The sequence below is a fragment of the Oncorhynchus clarkii genome, chromosome 18 (assembly GCF_045791955.1).
Source record: "Oncorhynchus clarkii lewisi isolate Uvic-CL-2024 chromosome 18, UVic_Ocla_1.0, whole genome shotgun sequence".
NCBI classification, from domain to species: domain Eukaryota; kingdom Metazoa; phylum Chordata; class Actinopteri; order Salmoniformes; family Salmonidae; genus Oncorhynchus; species Oncorhynchus clarkii.
Window position 1 is genome coordinate 41,080,720 of NC_092164.1, and position 18,405 is coordinate 41,099,124.

General features: G+C 42.8%; 1 protein-coding gene across 1 annotated transcript; it reads left to right on the forward strand.

Moving 5' to 3' along the window:
- Positions 1-693: 693 nt before the first annotated feature.
- Positions 694-15,620, forward strand: LOC139372642 (alpha-2,8-sialyltransferase 8E-like). Its single transcript, XM_071112415.1, has 9 exons — positions 694-776; positions 8,274-8,357; positions 9,311-9,397; positions 9,657-9,801; positions 10,068-10,180; positions 11,372-11,458; positions 14,057-14,174; positions 14,389-14,553; positions 15,438-15,620. The coding sequence occupies exons 1-9, from the start codon at positions 694-696 to the stop codon at positions 15,618-15,620; spliced, it is 1,065 nt and encodes a 354-aa protein (XP_070968516.1).
- Positions 15,621-18,405: the final 2,785 nt, after the last annotated feature.

Sequence of the window (18,405 nt, forward strand, 5' to 3'; positions counted from 1 at the left end):
TATTGGTATTATCACTCCTACTGTGGTACTCATATACACACACACACCTCTCCTCCCTCCCCTCCAACTCCTCCCAACCTGGAGTCAGGGGTAAATGTAAAATAGTACATCTAAATCCGGTACACTTTTGTATGGTGTGTATTAATTTGTGAAGGTCCATCATCCATTTTGTAAGAGATGTTATGAATTACAGTTCATATGATGTTACGAATAGCATATTGTGAATAGCATGTTACGAATAGCATATTGTACAAATCTCAGTTCACAAAATATGTTAGAAATTTGCAAAACGTATGATATGTTATGGATTTTAATTTGTTGTGGCTAACGTTAACTAGTCAAGGGGTTAGAGTTAGGGGTTAAGATTAGGCGTAAGGTTAAAGTAGGCTAACTTGCTAAGTAGCTGGTAAGTAGTTGCAAAGTTGCTAATTGGGTTGGTAAACGTTCACGTAATATGCCAACCCATCCAGCCCGACAAACCACCCTACTTTCGTATTTGACTTAAGTAACCTTCTGTCTTATGTAACCATACCAAACGTAACATATCATAGTAATTTAAGTGTCCCTGAATTATGTTTACTATGTTACGTATAGTCTAGGAGACCCAGGCTGCTCTTCCCTCCCTCTATCCCTCCCTGATGGGCCAACAGTGTAGTTGTCATGCTGTCATTCAGTCTGTGACCTGTTGTAACAATGCGTTACCTGATTCTATTCATTCTGGTCTGCTCTGGAACTCTCCTGTCTATTACGCTCATAGACTACTACCAACACCAAAGGTACGTTTGTATTTTTTGTATTTTTTTATCTTTATTTAACTAGGCAAGTCGGTTAACATTCTTATTTACAAAGACGGCCTACTCCGGCCAAACCCTCCCCTAACCCTGAGGACGCTGGGCCAATTGTGCGCTGCCCAATGGGACCCCCGATCTTGGCCGGATGAGATACAGCCCAGGATCAAAACTGGGACTGTAGTGACTCCTCTAGCACTGCCTTAGACCGCTGCGCCACTCAGGATCCCAAAATGCCGTGTGTGTAATGGAGAAATTTTAAGAGGGATTTATACTGAACAAAAATAAATGCACAACAATTTTTCAAGATTTTACAGAGTTAAAGAAAATCAGTCAATTGAAACAAATTCATTAGGCCCTTTAAATGGATTTGACATGACTGGGAATACAGATATGCATCTGTTGGTCACAGATGCCCCAAAAAAAGGTAGAGGCTTGGATCAGAAAGCCAGTCAGTATCTGGTGAAACCACAATTTCCCTCATGCAGCGCCACAAGTCTCTTTCGCATAGACTTGATCAGGCTGTTGATTGTGGCCTGTGGAATGTTGTCCCACTCATCTATAAACATGCTTAATGGGTTACATGTCTGGTGAGTATGCAGTCCACGGAAGAAATGGGACATTTTTAGCGTCCAGAAATTGTGTACAAATCTTGCGACATGAGGCCTTATAATGCTGCAACATGAGGTGATGTCGGTGGATGAATGGCATGACAATGGGCTTCAGGATCTCATCACGGTATCTCTGTGCATTCAAATTGCCATTGATCAAATGTATTTGTGTTTGTTTTCCGTAGCTTATGCCTGCCTATACCATAACCCCTCTGCCACCATGATGCACTCTGTTCACAACATTGACATCAGCAAACCGCTTGCCCACACGACGCCATACACGTGCGGTTGTGAGGCCGGTTGGACGTACTGCCAAATTCTCTAAAATTACGTTGGAGGCAGCTTATGGTGGAGAAATTAACATTTGATTATCCGGAAACAGCTCTGGTAGACATTCCTGCAGTCAGCGTGCCAATTGCTTTCTCCCTCAACTTAACATAAATGGCATTGTGTTGTGTGATAAAACTACACATTTTAGAGTGTATTTTTCTTGTCCCCAGCACAAGGTGCACCTGTGTAATGATCAGGCTGTTTAATCAGCTTCTTGATATGCCACACCTGTCGGTGGATGGATTATCTTGGCAAAGGAGAAATGCTCACAAACAGGAATGTAAACATTTGTGCACAAAATTGGAGAGAAATAAGCTTTTTGTGGGCATGGAACATTTCTGGGATCTTTTATTTCAGCTCTTGAAACACGTTGCATGTATAATTTTGTTCCGTTTAGTGATCAACACAATGTTTAGCATATTTGGACTTTCTGTAATTACACATCATTTCCAATGTTCTGGGTGCGTGTTCATGGTCACTAGATTTGAAGCTGAATGTTATGAATTATTCTCGTATCTGTTGATAATGCTTGACGCCAGACTGGATGTAAAAGGACCGAGGATGCAATGATTATTCACTATTATGTTGTATTGATAACAACGTTCTGTGAACACTGTGTGATTCTGTTGCAGCTGACAAAAGTCACTATCTTTTTATTTGGGTTTCACACAAGCCTCCCGGGGCTGGTGTTTACAGAGTATTTGGTGCTGTCTAATTAGGATATGATGGGCCTGCCTCCAAGATGCCAGTTAGAATTTTTTTCTGCTTCTGGCTGCATCACACCTGGCCATGATTGGGAGTCCCATAGGGCGGCGCACAAGTGGCCCAGTGTCGTCCAGGTTTGGCTGGGGTAGGCCGCCATTGTAAATAAGAATTTGCTCTTAACTGACTTGCCTAGTTAAATAAAGGTTACATTTAAAATGTTGTGCTGGTGGTGTCTCCCTGTTGCGACTTGTAATAAACCAGATAGATCTTTGATTGACTTCACCAATGTTTGCTCTCCTCCCACTGGGCAGAGAAGTCAGTTCAACATCTAGTTTCGATTTACATTTGGATGAGTTGTCAACTAACGTGAATTCAATGTGAAATCAACAAAACAAATCACCATACCATTGGATTTAGGTTAAAAGTTGGGTGAAAAAAAGACACTTTCCTGATGTTGATGACTTTTTGCAAATCTGTTTTCCACATTGATTCAGTGTCATCACATTGCATTTTTGTTGAAATTACGTGCAAACAACATTGATTCAACCAGTTTTTGCCCAGTGAGCTTTATGTTGACCTGGAAATCAAATCAAATCAAGTTGTATTTGTCACATACACATGGTTAGCAGATGTTAATGCGAGTGTAGCGAAATGCTTGTGCTTCTAGTTCCGACAATGCAGTAATAACCAATGAGTAATCTAGCTAACAATTCCAAAACTACTACCGTATACACACAAGTGTAAAGGGATAAAGAATATGTACATAAAGATATATGAATGAGTTATGGTACAGAGCGGCATAGGCAAGATGCAGTTGATGGTATCGAGTACAGTATATACATATGAGATGAGTATGTAAACAAAGTGGCATAGTTTAAAGTGGCTAGTGATACATGTATTACATAAATATGCAGTAGATGATATAGAGTACAGTATATACGTATACATATGAGATAAATAATGTAGGGTATGTAAACATTATATTAAGTAGCATTGTTTAAAGTGGCTAGTGATATATTTTACATCAATTCCCATCAATGACCATTATTAAAGTGGCTGGAGTTGAGTCAGTGTGTTGGCAGCAGCCACTCAATGTTAGTGGTGGCTGTTTAACTGTCTGATGGCCTTGAGATAGAAGCTGTTTTTCAGTCTCTCGGTCCCAGCTTTGATGCACCTGTACTGACTTCGCCTTCTGGATGATAGCGGGGTGAACAGGCAGTGGCTCGGGTGGTTGTTGTCCTTGATGATCTTTATGGCCTTCCTGTGACATCGGGTGGTGTAGGTGTCCTGGAGGGCAGGTAGTTTGCCCCCGGTGATGCGTTGTGCAGACCTCACTACCCTCTGGAGAGCCTTATGGTTGTGGGCGGAGCAGTTGCCGTACCAGGCGGTGATACAGCCCGACAGGATGCTCTCGATTGTGCATCTGTAGAAGTTTGTGAGTGCTTTTGGTGACAAGCCTAATTTCTTCAGCCTCCTGAGGTTGAAGAGGCGCTGCTGCGCCTTCTTCACGATGCTGTCTGTGTGGGTGAACCAATTCAGTTTGTCTGTGATGTGTACGCCGAGGAACTTAAAACTTACTACCCTCTCCACTACTGTTCCATCGATGTGGATAGGGGGGTGTTCCCTCTGCTGTTTCCTGAAGTCCACAATCATCTCCTTAGTTTTGTTGACGTTGAGTGTGAAATGAATGTGTGTGTGTGTACTTTATTTATTCCAGAGGGGAAGTTTGACAAACAAACAATTTGTTTGAGTAATGGTCTGTTGCCCATGTTGTGCATGGTTGCTGTTCATACAAGGACCTGTACACTGCTAGACATGATCGCCTTGTCGACCTGGTTCTATTGTCAACAAAGCAGCAAGACAGAATTATTAACCCAAGTTTTCCCAAAGAAACAACCGGTAAAAGGATCTGTGCATTTGAACAACTGCAGGTAGGACACCTACACCACCCGATGTTACAGGAAGGCCATAAAGATCATCAAGGACATCAACCACCCGAGCCACTGCCTGTTCACCCCGCTATCATCCAGAAGGCGAAGTCAGTACAGGTGCATCAAAGCTGGGACCGAGAGACTGAAAAACAGCTTCTATCTCAAGGCCATCAGACTGTTAAACAGCCATCACTAACATTGAGTGGCTGCTGCCAACACACTGTCACTGACACTGACTCAACTCCAGCCACTTTAATAATGGGAATTGATGGGAAATGATGTAAATATATCACTAGCCACTTTAAACAATGCTACCTTATATAATGCTACTTACCCTACATTATTCATCTCATATGCATACGTATATACTGTACTCTATATCATCGACTGCATCCTTATGTAATACATGTATCACTAGCCACTTTAACTATGCCACTTTGTTTACATACTCACCTCATGTATATACTGTACTCGATACCATCTACTGTATCCTGCCTATGCTGCTCTGTACCATCACTCATTCATATCCTTATGTACATATTCTTTATCCCCTTACACTGTGTATAAGACAGTAGTTTTGGAATTGTTAGTTAGATTACTTGTTGGTTATTACTGCATTGTCGGAACTAGAAGCACAAGCATTTCGCTACACTCGCATTAACATCTGCTAACCATGTGTATGTGACAAATACAATTTGATTTGATTTGATAAATACACCAATTTCACATTTGCATGTAAAAACAGAACCACAACTGCTGCACATGCTCTCACTGTTTTTGATTAGCCTACCAAAAGTGATATTTTTAGAATGAGCAGCCAGGTCCCAAGTGCATGGCAACACAAACACAGGGAAAATAAAAAACAAGTGACAACTGAACACAAATTATCTAACTAAGGGATAGCTACCTAGCATAATGTCACAAGCATGATGAGCTCGCCGTGATGTTTGTATCCTACCAGATCCGTGAGAATGTCCTAACAATTGTATCCCTCTGTACTTTTGACTGTCAGTGGATGTTCAGGTCCCAGGGTACTAATGACTGTAATGATTATGTGTTTACAAGTTCATTGCAATATCCTCTTTAGCGCCATCTGTTCAGTACCTGATAAAGCAGACCCAGAAGACCTGGGCGTTCATTTCAACACCACCCAGGAAGGTCCATTTTATTTTGTGCTGTGAGAATATGGTGAAATGCTGCAATCTCATTGCTGCAGTCACCCCCTAAAGCAAGCAATGTAATAGCTGGCTATGCAATCCAAGCACAGAGGGACAGGCCAAACACCTGGAGCCGCTGATGGCAGAGCAGTAGGTAACTGAACGGCTTGTTTTGAAGAATAGATTTTGGAAACCGTAAAATGAATACAAATTAACCACACTTCTATGGACATTTTAACCATAATCCTTGAATTATATATTTTGTAGACCAAATATTTTTTTTAATTGCTCGGGGGAATCCCTGTCAAAACCGGATGCAGTTTTATTGCCATCATTGTCCAATTCATAAATGTTGCCTGCTCGGCCCTCGATTTAGCTCGAGAGAGCGAGTGAAGAACTTTGTTCACTTGTGGGGTCGATATGACCCACAATTCAATGCAAACTGTAGTCACGTGTCAAACTCAACACCCGCTGCATTCTAAACACGTAAAAGACACACCCTCAGCCCCCAAATGAAGTGGACACTTGTAGGGCGAGGGAAGAATGCATGAATTTTAAATGTACCGCCCTTGTCCGGTAATTCGTCACTCATTCGACCCACGGTTGTGTTTTTATCATACGTCTACGCACAACACACCATAATGACAGTGCAAAAACATTGTTTTTAGAGCTTTTTGCAAATTGTTAAACTGAAATATGACATTTACATAAGTATTCATACCCTTCACTCGGTACTTTGTTGAAGCACCTTTGGCAGCGATTACAGCCTCCAGTTTTCTTGGGTATGACACTAGAAGCTTGGTACACCTGTATTTTGGGGAGTTTCTCCCATTCCTCTCAAGCTCTGTCAGGTTGGATGGGGAGTGTTGCTGCACAGCTATTTAAGTCTCTCCAGAGATGTTAGATTGGGTACAAGTCCGGGCTCTGGCTGGGCCACTCAAGAACATTCAGAGACTTGTCCTGAAGCCACTCCTGCATTGTCTTAGCTGTGTGCTTAGGGTTGTTGTCCTGTTGGAAGGTGAACCTTCGCCCCAGTCGGAGGTCCTGAGTATTCTGGAGCAGGTTTTCATCAAGGACCTCTCTGTACTTTGCTCTGTTCATGTTTGCCTCGATCATGACTAGTCTCCCAGTCCATGCCTCTGAAAAACATCCCCACAGTATGATGCTGCCACCACCATGCTCCACATTAGGGATGGTTCCAGGTTTCCTCCAGATGTGACACTTGACATTCAGGCCAAAGAGTTAAATTTTGGTTTCATCAGACCCGAGAATTTTGTTTCTCATGGTCTGAGAGTCCTGTCATGTGCCTTTTCATGCGGAGTGGCTTCTGTCTGGCCACTCTACCATAAATGCCTGATTTGGTGGAGTGCTGCAGAGATGGTTGTCCTTCTGGAAGGTTCTCCCATCTCCACAGACAAACTCTGGAGCTGTCTGAGTGACCATCGGGTTCTTGGTCACCTCCCTGACCAAGGCCATTCTCCCCTGATTGCTCAGTTTGGCTGGGTGGACAGCTCTAGGAAGGGTCTTGGTGGTTCCACTTCTTGCATTTAAGAATGATGAAGGCCACTGTTTTCTTGGGGACCTTCAATGCTGCAGACATTTTTTGGTACCCTTCCCCAGATCTGTGCCTCAACACAATCCTGTCTCGGAGCTCTACGGACAATTCCTTCCGCCACATTTCTTGGTTTTCGCTCTGACATGCATTGTCAACTGTGGGACCTTTTATATAGACAGGTGTGTGCCTTTCCAAAGCATGTCCAATCAATTGAATTTACCACCGGAGGAATCCAATCAAGTTGGAAGAAACATCTCAAGGATGATCAATGGAAACAGGATGCACCTGAGCTCAATTTCAAGTCTCATGTATGTGCCATCGTGTGCATTAGTAGCACAATTTGTAACTTATTTAAATTGTTCTTACACTTTTATGTTGACTCCATAAGGATTTGAAGTTTTGGCAAACTTTTCTTAGTGTATGTACAATCCTCGCCAATTGAATTATGGGCTGTTTTAGGCCCCGGAGTGAACAGAATTGTACACTCGATCACAAACGAGGGCTGAGGGGCTTATGTTGCTAACTTCCCTTGCTTTATATATATATATGAGATTAGATTTTTGCTTTGGAAAATTGCCTTAGTCTTGTAGTGAGGGGCCTATAAAACATAGCAAGATTCATTAACATTTTGGGGGGGAATTCTGAAATGTATTGGAATAAATTACCAAACTATAAAACTAGCTTGCAAGCTATGGGTAGGTAGATACCTGACAGGAGTGCTAGCTGGCTATGTTAGCTTTCTAGGTACATTAATAGGTTTAAGCTCAACTTCAAGATTTGCACCAAGGACGTTGCCTCACCGATCATCACTCTTGTGACAATGTAAAACGTCATTCAAGGGCTGCGGGTTCAGGGCTGAGGGATGGCCACTTTGAGTTTGGACTGCAGCCATTATTTTGTTTGGCCACCATCAGAGGACTCTTCCAATGCGTTCTTGATGAAAAAACATACCCATACATTCTAAGTTCTCATCTGTGTTTTTCCCTGTGGGCTGGGATGTTTTTTGCTGTTGAATGTCCATTGGAGTCTTGTACACCCCACTCTCTAACCTGGAGCCGGATTTCTGAGTACTGCATAATTGTCTTTTCATATTAAACCTTTTTATAGACTAGTTTACAACCTTATCTAGTCATAAAGCATTTCTGTAATTTGATCATTTAGCCTTATCAGAGAATTGATTTGTGTGTGTGTTCCAGAGATGGGTTCTTGGACTCTGTCCAGAAGAGGTTGCAGTGTAGAAGACTGCGAGAGAAACTGGTGACCATGACTACTATGAAAAAGTAAGTGGGGCTTTGATTATTTGATAAAAATTGTATTTATTTTAAATCTCCATTATCTAACGCCACAATGTCAGCTAATCTTCCTGGGGTCCGAGTGAGAGATTCTACGTAAGATGTTCTTTACTGGAAAGTCTGAAAGTCTGATCAGATCAACCAGACAATCCATCCTGATCCAACAAGTTCACCATCTATATGTACATTTATATATTGTGTGTGTGTGTGTGTGTGTGTGTGTGTGTGTGTGTAACAAGATCTCACGGTTTGACACGGTTTGAATTCAGTATTCTACGTTTGTCTAAACGTCATAATTTGACGGTTAAGTTGAGGAATGAATTCCGATTGGTTAAGTAACCTTTTTACGAGGGTGGGCTAAATCAGTGTCACAGAGTGTTTCTTGGCAGTCTTAAACAAATCTACTTTGAAACAAAAGTATACACCTCACACATGGTTTGGGCCCAGATATAGAGTGTATGTATGAAATGTATTCAATTTTGAGTTTACATCCCAATATTATACTTTTATGTGCGTCACAGAAGGCTGAAATATAACCAAACCATTTCACATAGAAACACTTGATTTGCGGCTTAAAAAAAAATAAAAATGTAATTTAACTATGAAATTATGAAAAGGTTGAGGGCGGTTTGGTCATTTGACCGCAGGAAAGGGTTTTAAGGGTTAAGGTTTGGGAGAGGGTTAAAACAGAAACAACTCGATGGTTAAGTTTAGGTATTAATTCCAAATAGTTAAGGTTTGGGATAGGGTCAAAAAAAATTACAAACGAATGCCTACCACTGGGATTAAACACACGATTCTCAGAGCCAATGACGCAAGACTACTAGTAAGTGCTCACCGCTGCCCCTAGTGGCCGGTATTGACGGCATCTCCCGACGTGGTGGGAACGTTGAATATTGCATTGGAATTGGAGTGACCTGGCGTGTTTGTGTGTGTGTCAGAGTGGACATTGGCCTGTTCTCTCAGGAGGTGAGAGGGCTAATGAACTGTCCCTGGAGACTCAACCTCACCCACAGAGAACTACACAGGTGAGACACACACCAGTGGAGCCTGGTGGGAGGAGCTATAGGAGGACAGGCTCATTGTAATGGCTGGAATGGAATACATTGAACTGTATCAAACACATGGAAACCACGTTTGACTCCGTTCCAATTATTCCATTCCAGCCATTACAATGAGCCAATCCCCTATAGCTAACTCCCACCAGCCGCCACTGATACAGTTTTCACACACACCTTGCACAGTCTTGCGATCGTCTCCAACAAACATCCTGTCCTTCCCTCCCAGGACAGAGTTGTGGTCATGCTGTAACGCTTCTGATAGGCTGATGGTGACCAGACAGAACACCAATCAGAACCAGAGTCTGACTTATGATGCAGAGAAGTGGAGGAAGAGAAAGGTGGACCAAGCACTATGGGACATGCTGCCTCAGGTGTTTGTATGGGTTAGCTCTTCTATTCTTGTGAGGACCTAAAGTGCCCACAAGGTTAGTAAAACCAGGACAATTGTCCCTCGTGGGGGACATTTCCCACGTCCCCATGAGGACAAAGGCTATTTTAAGGTTTGAGTTTAGGGAAAGGGGTTAGTAGTTAGGATTTAGGTTTGGGTTAGTGGTTATAGAAAATAGGATATTTAATGGAAATAAATGTTATGTCCCCCTTGAGGATATAATAACAAAACGTGTGTGTGTGTGTATAGACCGTACCCTGGAGTAAAGGTTCGTTGAGTCGTTGTGCCGTGGTGGGAAGTGGAGGAATCCTGCAGAACAGCAGCTGTGGAGCGGAAATAGACAATGCTGACTATGTCATCAGGTATCAGCAACAACATTCTTAATCAATCAATCCATTATTGGTAGTAATCTATAGCAATGTAGTGCAGTTGTGTAATGTTCAAAGTGAATTTTTTGATTATTATTTTTTTTTTACCCCTTTTTCTCCCCAATTTCATGGTATCCAATTGTTAGTAGCTACTATCTTGTCTCATCGCTACAACTCCCGTACGGGCTCGGGAGAGACGGAGGACGCTTGACAATGCATGTCAGAGCGAAAACCAAGAAATGAGGCGGAAGGAATTGTCCGTAGATTTCCGAGACAGGATTGTGTTGAGGCACAGATCTGGGAAGGGTACCAAAAAATGTCTACAGCATTGAAGGTCCCCAAGAACACAGTGGCCTCCATCATTCTTAAATGCAAGAAGTGGAACCGCACTGCTTCTTAACACAGCACGCATCCAACCCGGAAGCCAGCCGCACCAATGTGTCGTAGGAAACACAGTGCACCTGGCAACCTTGGTTAGCGTGCACTGCGCCCGGCCCACCACAGGAGTCGCTCGTGCGCGATGAGGCAAGGATATCCCTACCGGCCAAACCCTCCCTAACCCGGACGACGCTAGGCCAATTGTGCGTCGGCCCACGGCCCTCCCGGTTGCGGCCGGTTACGATAGAGCCTGGGCGCGAACCCAGGGTCTCTGGTGGCACAGCTGGCGCTGCAGTAAGCCTGTGTAATGTTCAAAGTTGATGTGATGTGTGACAGTTGTTTATAATGTGTGAACGTTGTGTGGATATTCTGTGAATCTTGTTTTATCCTATCGAAACCGGCACCTCTTTCTGAGTCCATCACTAGTTTGTATATGGCGCTCTTATTCAAATCAAATGAAATCAAATTGAAATTGTCACATGCGCAGAATGCAGCAGGTGTAATACCTTACCGTGAAATGCTTACTTACAAGCCCTTAATCAACAATGTAGAGTTTAAAAAAAATGTATTTAACAAAATATTAGCTAAAAAAGTATACAATAAATACTATATATATTTTTTATATATAAAGTAACATTAAAATAACAATAACCAGTCAATATACAGGGGGTACCAAGTCATTGTACGAGGGTACAGGTTAGTTGAGGTAATATGTAGGTAGGGGTATACAGTTATTTGTTGTGTTGATGTGTGTGAATGTTGTGTTGTCGTAGTTGTTTCTAATGTTGTGATTGTTTTTGTTGACAGGTTTAACCTGGCTCCTATCAACAAGAGTTATGACGTGGGAGTGAAGACAGACCTCATAACGGCCAACCCTTCCCAGATCAATAAAAGGTATATACTCTATCAATACACATGATCAGATACAGACAAAGAGCTCTATTTTCATTTCATCTGACCGAAGCACCGGTTTCAATCCCAGAGCAAATGCTGTTTTATAAAAACTCCAGTAAGAACCTCAGCCACACTATATATAGTGCATTCGGAAAGTATTCAGACCCCTTTACTTTTTACGCATTTTGTTACGTTATTGCCTTATTCTACAATGGATAGCTTTTTGCTTAGTTTTTTAAAATATTTGTATTGTCAATGACAAAGCAAAAAATATATATTTAGTATTTTTTTTCAAATGTGCAAAAAAGTATTCCGATCCTTTACTCAGTACTTTGTTGAAGCACCTTAGGGAGCAATTACAGCCTTGAGTCTTACAGCCTTGAGTCTTCTTGTTTATGATGCGACAAGCTTGGCAGACCTGTATTTGGGGAGTTTCTCCCATTCTTCTCTGCAGATCCTCTCAAGCTCGGTCAGGTTGGATGGGGAGCGTAACCGCACGGCTATTTTCAGGTCTCTCCAGAGATGTTTGATTCGTTTCAAGTCCGGGCTCTGGCTGGGCCACTCAAGGACATTACGAGACTTGTCCCGAAGCCACTTCTGCGTTGTTCTGGCTGCGTGCTCGTTGTCCTGCTGGAAGGTGAACGTTCACCCTAAAGAAGGTACAGTGATGCCGGAACGTTGGTGATTTACCCAATAAATGACTGGGAGTTTATATATATGGAGTGTGCGACTCTTTATTTTTATAGTTTGGAAGGTGAACCTTCGCCTGAGTCTGAGGTCTTGAGCACTCTGGAGCAGATTTTCATCAAGGATCTCTCGGTACTTTGCTCCGTTCATCTTTCCCTCAATCCTGACTAGTCTCCCAGTCCCTGCAGCTGAAAAACATCCCCACAGCTGATGCTGCCACCACCATGCTTCACCTTAGGGATGGTGCCAGGTTTCTTCCAGACGTGACACTTGGCATTCAGGCCAAAGAGTTCAATTTTGGTTTCATCAGACCAGAGAATCCTGTTTCTCATGGTCTGAGAGTCTTTAGGTGCCTTTTGGCAAACTCCAAGCGGGCAGTCATGTCCCTTTTTACTGAGAAGTGGCTTCCGTCTGGCCACTCTACCATAAAAACCTGATTGGTGGAGTACTGCAGAGATGGGAGAACCTTCCAGAAGGACAACCATCTCCACAGAGGAACTCTAGAACTCTGTCAGAGTGACCATGGGTTCTTGGTCACCTCCCTGACCAAGGCCCTTCTCCCCTGATTGCTCAGTTTGGCTGTGCGGTCAGCTCTAGGAAGAGTCTTGGTGATTCAAAACATCCATATAAGAATGATGGAGGCCACTGCTGCTGAAATGTTTTGTGAACCCTTCCCCAGACCTGTGCCTTGACACAATCCTGTCTCAGTGGTTTAAGGACAATTCCTTCGACCTCATTGCTTGGTTTTTGCTCTGACATGCACTGTCAACTGTGGGACCTTTTTATATAGACCGGTGTGTGCTTTTCCAAATCATGTCCAATCAAGTTGTAGAAACATCTCAAGGATGATCAATGGAAACAGGATGCACCTGAGCTCAATTTCGAGTCTCATAGCAAAGGGTCTGAATACTTATGTAAATAAGCTATTACTGTTTTTTTTAATCTTTAATAAATTAGCAAAAAATGTCAACCTGTTTTCGCTTTGTCATTGTGCAGTATTGTGTGTAGATTGCTGAGATTATTTATTTAATCAATTTTAGAATAAGGCTGTAACCTAACAAAATGTGGAAAGAATCATGGGGCCTGGATACTTCCCCCAAGGCACTGTACTTGGTAATAAATAGAATAGTGCAGTTGTGAAATGGCAGCAATTGTACGTTGTAAGGTGCATGAGTCTTTGGATTGTGTATATGGCATTCTGTGAACTTGGAGATGTCTTTGGTAGTACTGCTGGACTGTAAATGATAGAACAGTCCACCGTGTCGTTAAAGGCTTTCTTTAGAGGTTGATTTACTGTGCTGCCTTCTGTAGTGAGGACATCCGAGTGTGATAGTTAATGTAGCTACCAAGTTAGCTAGCTTGGATAGCGATCTAATCTTTTACTAGGCAGAGAAATGAACGGTAGTTACGTTTTTACAAGACAATGTAACTAACATTGCTACCTTTCTGGCAAACGGCATGAATAGTTTTTATTTCAATGTAAAATCAAATAATTATACCTAGTGTATACATGTTTTACCTGTTCTGAAGACATTGGAAAATGGAATAGATTTATCTTCTTTTCAATCTTGTCTGTGAACTGTTATTGCATCCACTACAGTTTCAAATTTGCCACAGCCTAGACTGTTCAGGATGTTGACACTACGTCATTCCCAGCCGACTACCCATGAGAGCGGGCGTTTCTTGGAAATTGTGTTCAAATCTAGGAAAAATCTGCATTCTTGTTAGAGCTGTCCCTACAAAACATCTGTACACACATAGTTACCCAGTGCAGCTGTAATTGACCACAATTAATTAGCACCCTCTCTAAGGCTAAGTGTCATTATCCTCACAAGGGATAATCCTCACAGGGGTGCTAATAATTTGACCCCTTTTGAGAATCTCCTAACGACTCCCCTTGCTTTTCCTCAGATACCCTGACCTCCAGCGGAACCCTGGACCTCTGGTGGAAGTCATGTCAGCCTATGGCCACACCCATCTGCTTCTCCACGCCTTCTCTTTTGGTTTTGGGACCTCCCCCTGCTTCAAGGTGAGCTGCTACCATGAAATAAGACTAGGTAGAGCCCTGCTACCCGGCTCCTGCCCTACAGGACCCAATGCTATGTACCTGTTAAGGGCTGGGCCTATTTTTTCCCCATCAATAACTAGCATTTTTAAGAACAAAATTGATAACTAACATTTGGATCCTGGGAGATGAGGGTAGATGGTAATGATGTCATTAATCAGTCTTTATTCTTTTCCAGGTGTACCACGCCCTCCGTAAGGCCTGCACCCAACAGAAAGTGGTGTTCTTTCACCCAGACTACCTGCTTAAGCTGGACAAGTTCTGGCGTCACCGCGGGCAACGAGCCCCACGGCTCTCTACTGGTATGATGCTGGCCAGCACTGCTCTGGAGATCTGTGAACAGGTATGTGTGTGTGTTGCCTCAGTAGAGGTTCCTGTCCAATCTGAAGTTTCCATGTCCTTGTGCAGGAGGAAAAGGAGGAAAACATTGAATAGGACCGGCACAAGCACACACCCTTGCCTCACACTAGTGCCTACCCCAAAGGGTTCAGACTCCTGACCGCCAACTGTTATCCTGGCCATCATCCTCTCATGGAACTGACACAGGATGTTCACACATTTCCCAAGGCAGCCAACCTGCATGAGGGCCTTCCAAAGGAGTTCACGGTGTACTGTGTTGAAGGCTTTGGAGAGGTCCACAAAGCCCATGAGTAGGTGTTTCTGTTCACTGCACTTTTCCTGAAGTTGGCGTGCACGGAAGATGTCCACCGGGCTTCTGTTCTAAAGCCGCACTGGGTCTCCAGTAGGAGCTGCCACAAAGCTGGAATCTGAACGAGTACTTTTGCTTCAGTACGTGGATGATTGTGTTCTTGTGACACACCCCAGAAGCTCTACAAGCCACCCTCACAGCAGCTGTACAGACAGCTACAACTGGGCCGTTCTGCAGGTGGTCAGAAAAAGCGTCTGAATGACCACTTGAAGACTGTGTGGGATAAACCCTGGACTCCCTCTGGACTGTTGCGGCGGACCGTTCCACCTGGTGCAGCCTCTGCCATCAAGGAGTGCAGTTGGCTCAGGAAAAAAAGGACTGAGTGTCACCTGGCGAAGTGACAGAGAAGACATATGACCATGGCTGCACCGGCCTCAACGACAGCATGCATCCCGCATCGGATTATACAGTCATCAGCCAACCCACAATCAGTCGGATGCGATCGACTACCTTAAGAGATTAAGTGTGTGTGTGTGTTTGTGTGTGTTTGTTTCTAAGTCTATATCTCTCTTTGTCAGGTTCATCTGTATGGCTTCTGGCCCTTCCCTCTGGATCTATCCAAAAATACTTTGCCACATCATTACTATGACAACGTTGGTCCAAGTCACTTCATGCACGCCATGCCTGAAGAGTTCCTGCTGCTACTACAACTCCACAGCCAGGGGGCACTACAGCTACATGTTGGACCCTGTACACCCTAACAAGCAGATGGTCAGGGGGCCAGAACATAATTATAATAATTTGCACAGTGCAAATTGACCACAACTAAGCCCAAAAATAGGTTATATTTGAAAATAACAATCATTCCAACAATCATAACGTGTCTCTTTTTTAAGCACCAAAAAATCTCACTGTTGCCTGTTGCCGACCCCTGCCCTACACCCTAACCCCTTCAACTATAACCTACATTTTTCTATTTATTTGTTTTATTTAGCCTTATTTTAATGGTGAGTTGACTGAGAATACATTCTCATTTCACATTCTCACACAGCAACGACCTGTAACCTCTACACCACTACAACTCCAAAGCCAGGGGGCACTACAGCTACATGTTGGACCCTGTACACAGGCATAAGCGACACAAGCGGCTGCCAGGGGGCCCCCGAAACAACAATAATAACTGTCGGGGTCTCAACTTACAGTTGAGAGTTAGAATAGTACATGTTTTTGTTAGGGCTCTATTCAATCCATTTCCCAGAAATTCAGCATTACAGCGTGATTGAAATTTAAATGCAATGTTCCCACATTAGCAGAGATTGCATTTACGGTAAACACTGCAGATGTTGGCTCAATAGGAAATTAGCAATACAGATTCAATAGAGACCTTAGTCTTGCCAGTTATCTAAACTGGTAGTCATCATGGCCTAATACCGATCGGGCACGTGCCCTAGGGCCCTGACCTCCAAAGGGCCCCCATTGACCTTGTTTGTCACTCCAATATCATTAACATGAAAGTCATTGCAAAAAATAGTATTGCAGGAAATGTGCTTTAAAACTGCAAAACATTTTCTCTACCCTAAGGCAAAATGGGTAAAATTCCAGGACATTAGCTTTAAAACGGCAAGAATTTAGCTCTGCCCCATGGCACATTTTGTAGAATTGCATGAAATGTGTTTTCAAATTCAAAAGTTTTATCTCCGCCCCATGACAAAATGTGTAGAACTACAAAAAACCTGCAGGGGCCCCCCAACCAAATCTTGCTTAGGGCTGGCCCTGCCTGTACACCCTAACCCCTTCACCATAACTCTAGACTCTAACCCCTGTTAATACAACTCCACAGCCAGGGGGTGATACAGCTACATACAGCTATGTTGGACTGTCTGTAACATACATCCTAAAGAGTTATTTATACATTGTTATTAGTATGCTGTGGTTTTATATTTTATGGAAAACATTCAAATGTTATACTACTTTTTGGATTTCCTTCCTGTATGGTTTTAATTAATTTATCAAATTATTTATACACTCCCTTGTGTGTGTCACTACAGACCCTGGTTCGATTCCAGGCTATATTGTGATTGGGAGTCCCATAGGCCTGCGCACAATTGGCCCAGCATCGTTAGGTTTTGGCCGGGATAGGCCGTCATTGTAAATAAGAATTTGTTCTTAACTGACTTGCCTAGTTAAACAAAGGTTAAATAAAATAATGAGTGCATCCATTGGTATGTATGTGCATATATACAGACACACACATGTATATATACAGTTGATGTCGGAAGTTTACATAACTTAGCCAAATACATTTCAAATCAGTTTCTCACAAATCCTGACATTTAATCCTATTAAAACTTCCCTGTTTTAGGTCAGTTAGGATCACCACATTATTTTAAGAATGTGAAATCACATTAGAATAATTGTTGAGAGTGATTTATTTCAGCTTTTATTTATTTCTTCACATTCCCAGTGGGTCAGAAGTTTACATACACTCAATTAGTATTTGGTAGCATTGCCTTTTAAATTGTTTAACTTGGGTCAAACGTTTCGGGTAGCCTTCCACAAGCTTCCCACAATAAGTTGGGTGGATTTTGGCCCATTCCTCCTGACAGAGCTGGTGTAACTGAGTCAGGTTTGTAGGCCTCCTTGTTCGCACACGCTTTTTCAGTTCTGCCCACAAATGTTCTATAGGATTGAGGTCAGGGCTTTGATGGCCACTCCAATACCTTGACTTTGTTGTCCTTAAGCCATTTTGCCACAATTTTGGAAGTATGCTTCGGGTCATTGTCCATTTGGAAGACCCATTTGTGACCAAGCTTTAACTTCCTTATTGATGTTGCTTCAATATTATCCTCATTTTTTTCCTTCCTCGTGATGCCATCTATTTTGTGAAGTGCAACAGTACCTCTTGCAGCAAAGCACCCCCACTACATGATGCTGCCACCCCGTGCTTCACGGTTGGGATGAGGTTCTTCGGCTTGCAAGCCTCCCCCTTTTTCCTCCAAACAACATACAGTGCCTTGCGAAAGTATTCGGCCCCCTTGAACTTTCCGAACTTTTGAATTTTTTTGTGAAGAATCAACAACAAGTGGGACACAATCATGAAGTGGAACGACATTTATTGGATATTTCAAACTTTTTTAACAAATCAAAAACTGAAAAATTGGGCGTGCAAAATTATTCAGCCCCCTTTACTTTCAGTGCAGCAAACTCTCTCCAGAAGTTCAGTGAGGATCTCTGAATGATCCAATGTTGACCTAAATGACTAATGATGATAAATACAATCCACCTGTGTGTAATCAAGTCTCCGTATAAATGCACCTGCACTGTGATAGTCTCAGAGGTCCGTTAAAAGCGCAGAGAGCATCATGAAGAACAAGGAACACACCAGGCAGGTCCGAGATACTGTTGTGAAGAAGTTTAAAGCCGGATTTGGATACAAAAAGATTTCCCAAGCTTTAAACATCCCAAGGAGCACTGTGCAAGCGATAATATTGAAATGGAAGGAGTATCAGACCACTGCAAATCTACCAAGACCTGGCCGTCCCTCTA

Coding starts and splice junctions, on each gene's coding strand:
- LOC139372642 (XM_071112415.1), top strand. CDS start 694: ATGCGTTACCTGATTCTATTCATTCTGGTCTGCTCTGGAACTCTCCTG. Junction 10,181..11,371: donor AATGCTGACTATGTCATCAG/GTATCAGCAACA, acceptor TTTTGTTGACAG/GTTTAACCTGGCTCCTATCA. Junction 14,554..15,437: donor CTCTGGAGATCTGTGAACAG/GTATGTGTGTGT, acceptor TCTCTTTGTCAG/GTTCATCTGTATGGCTTCTG.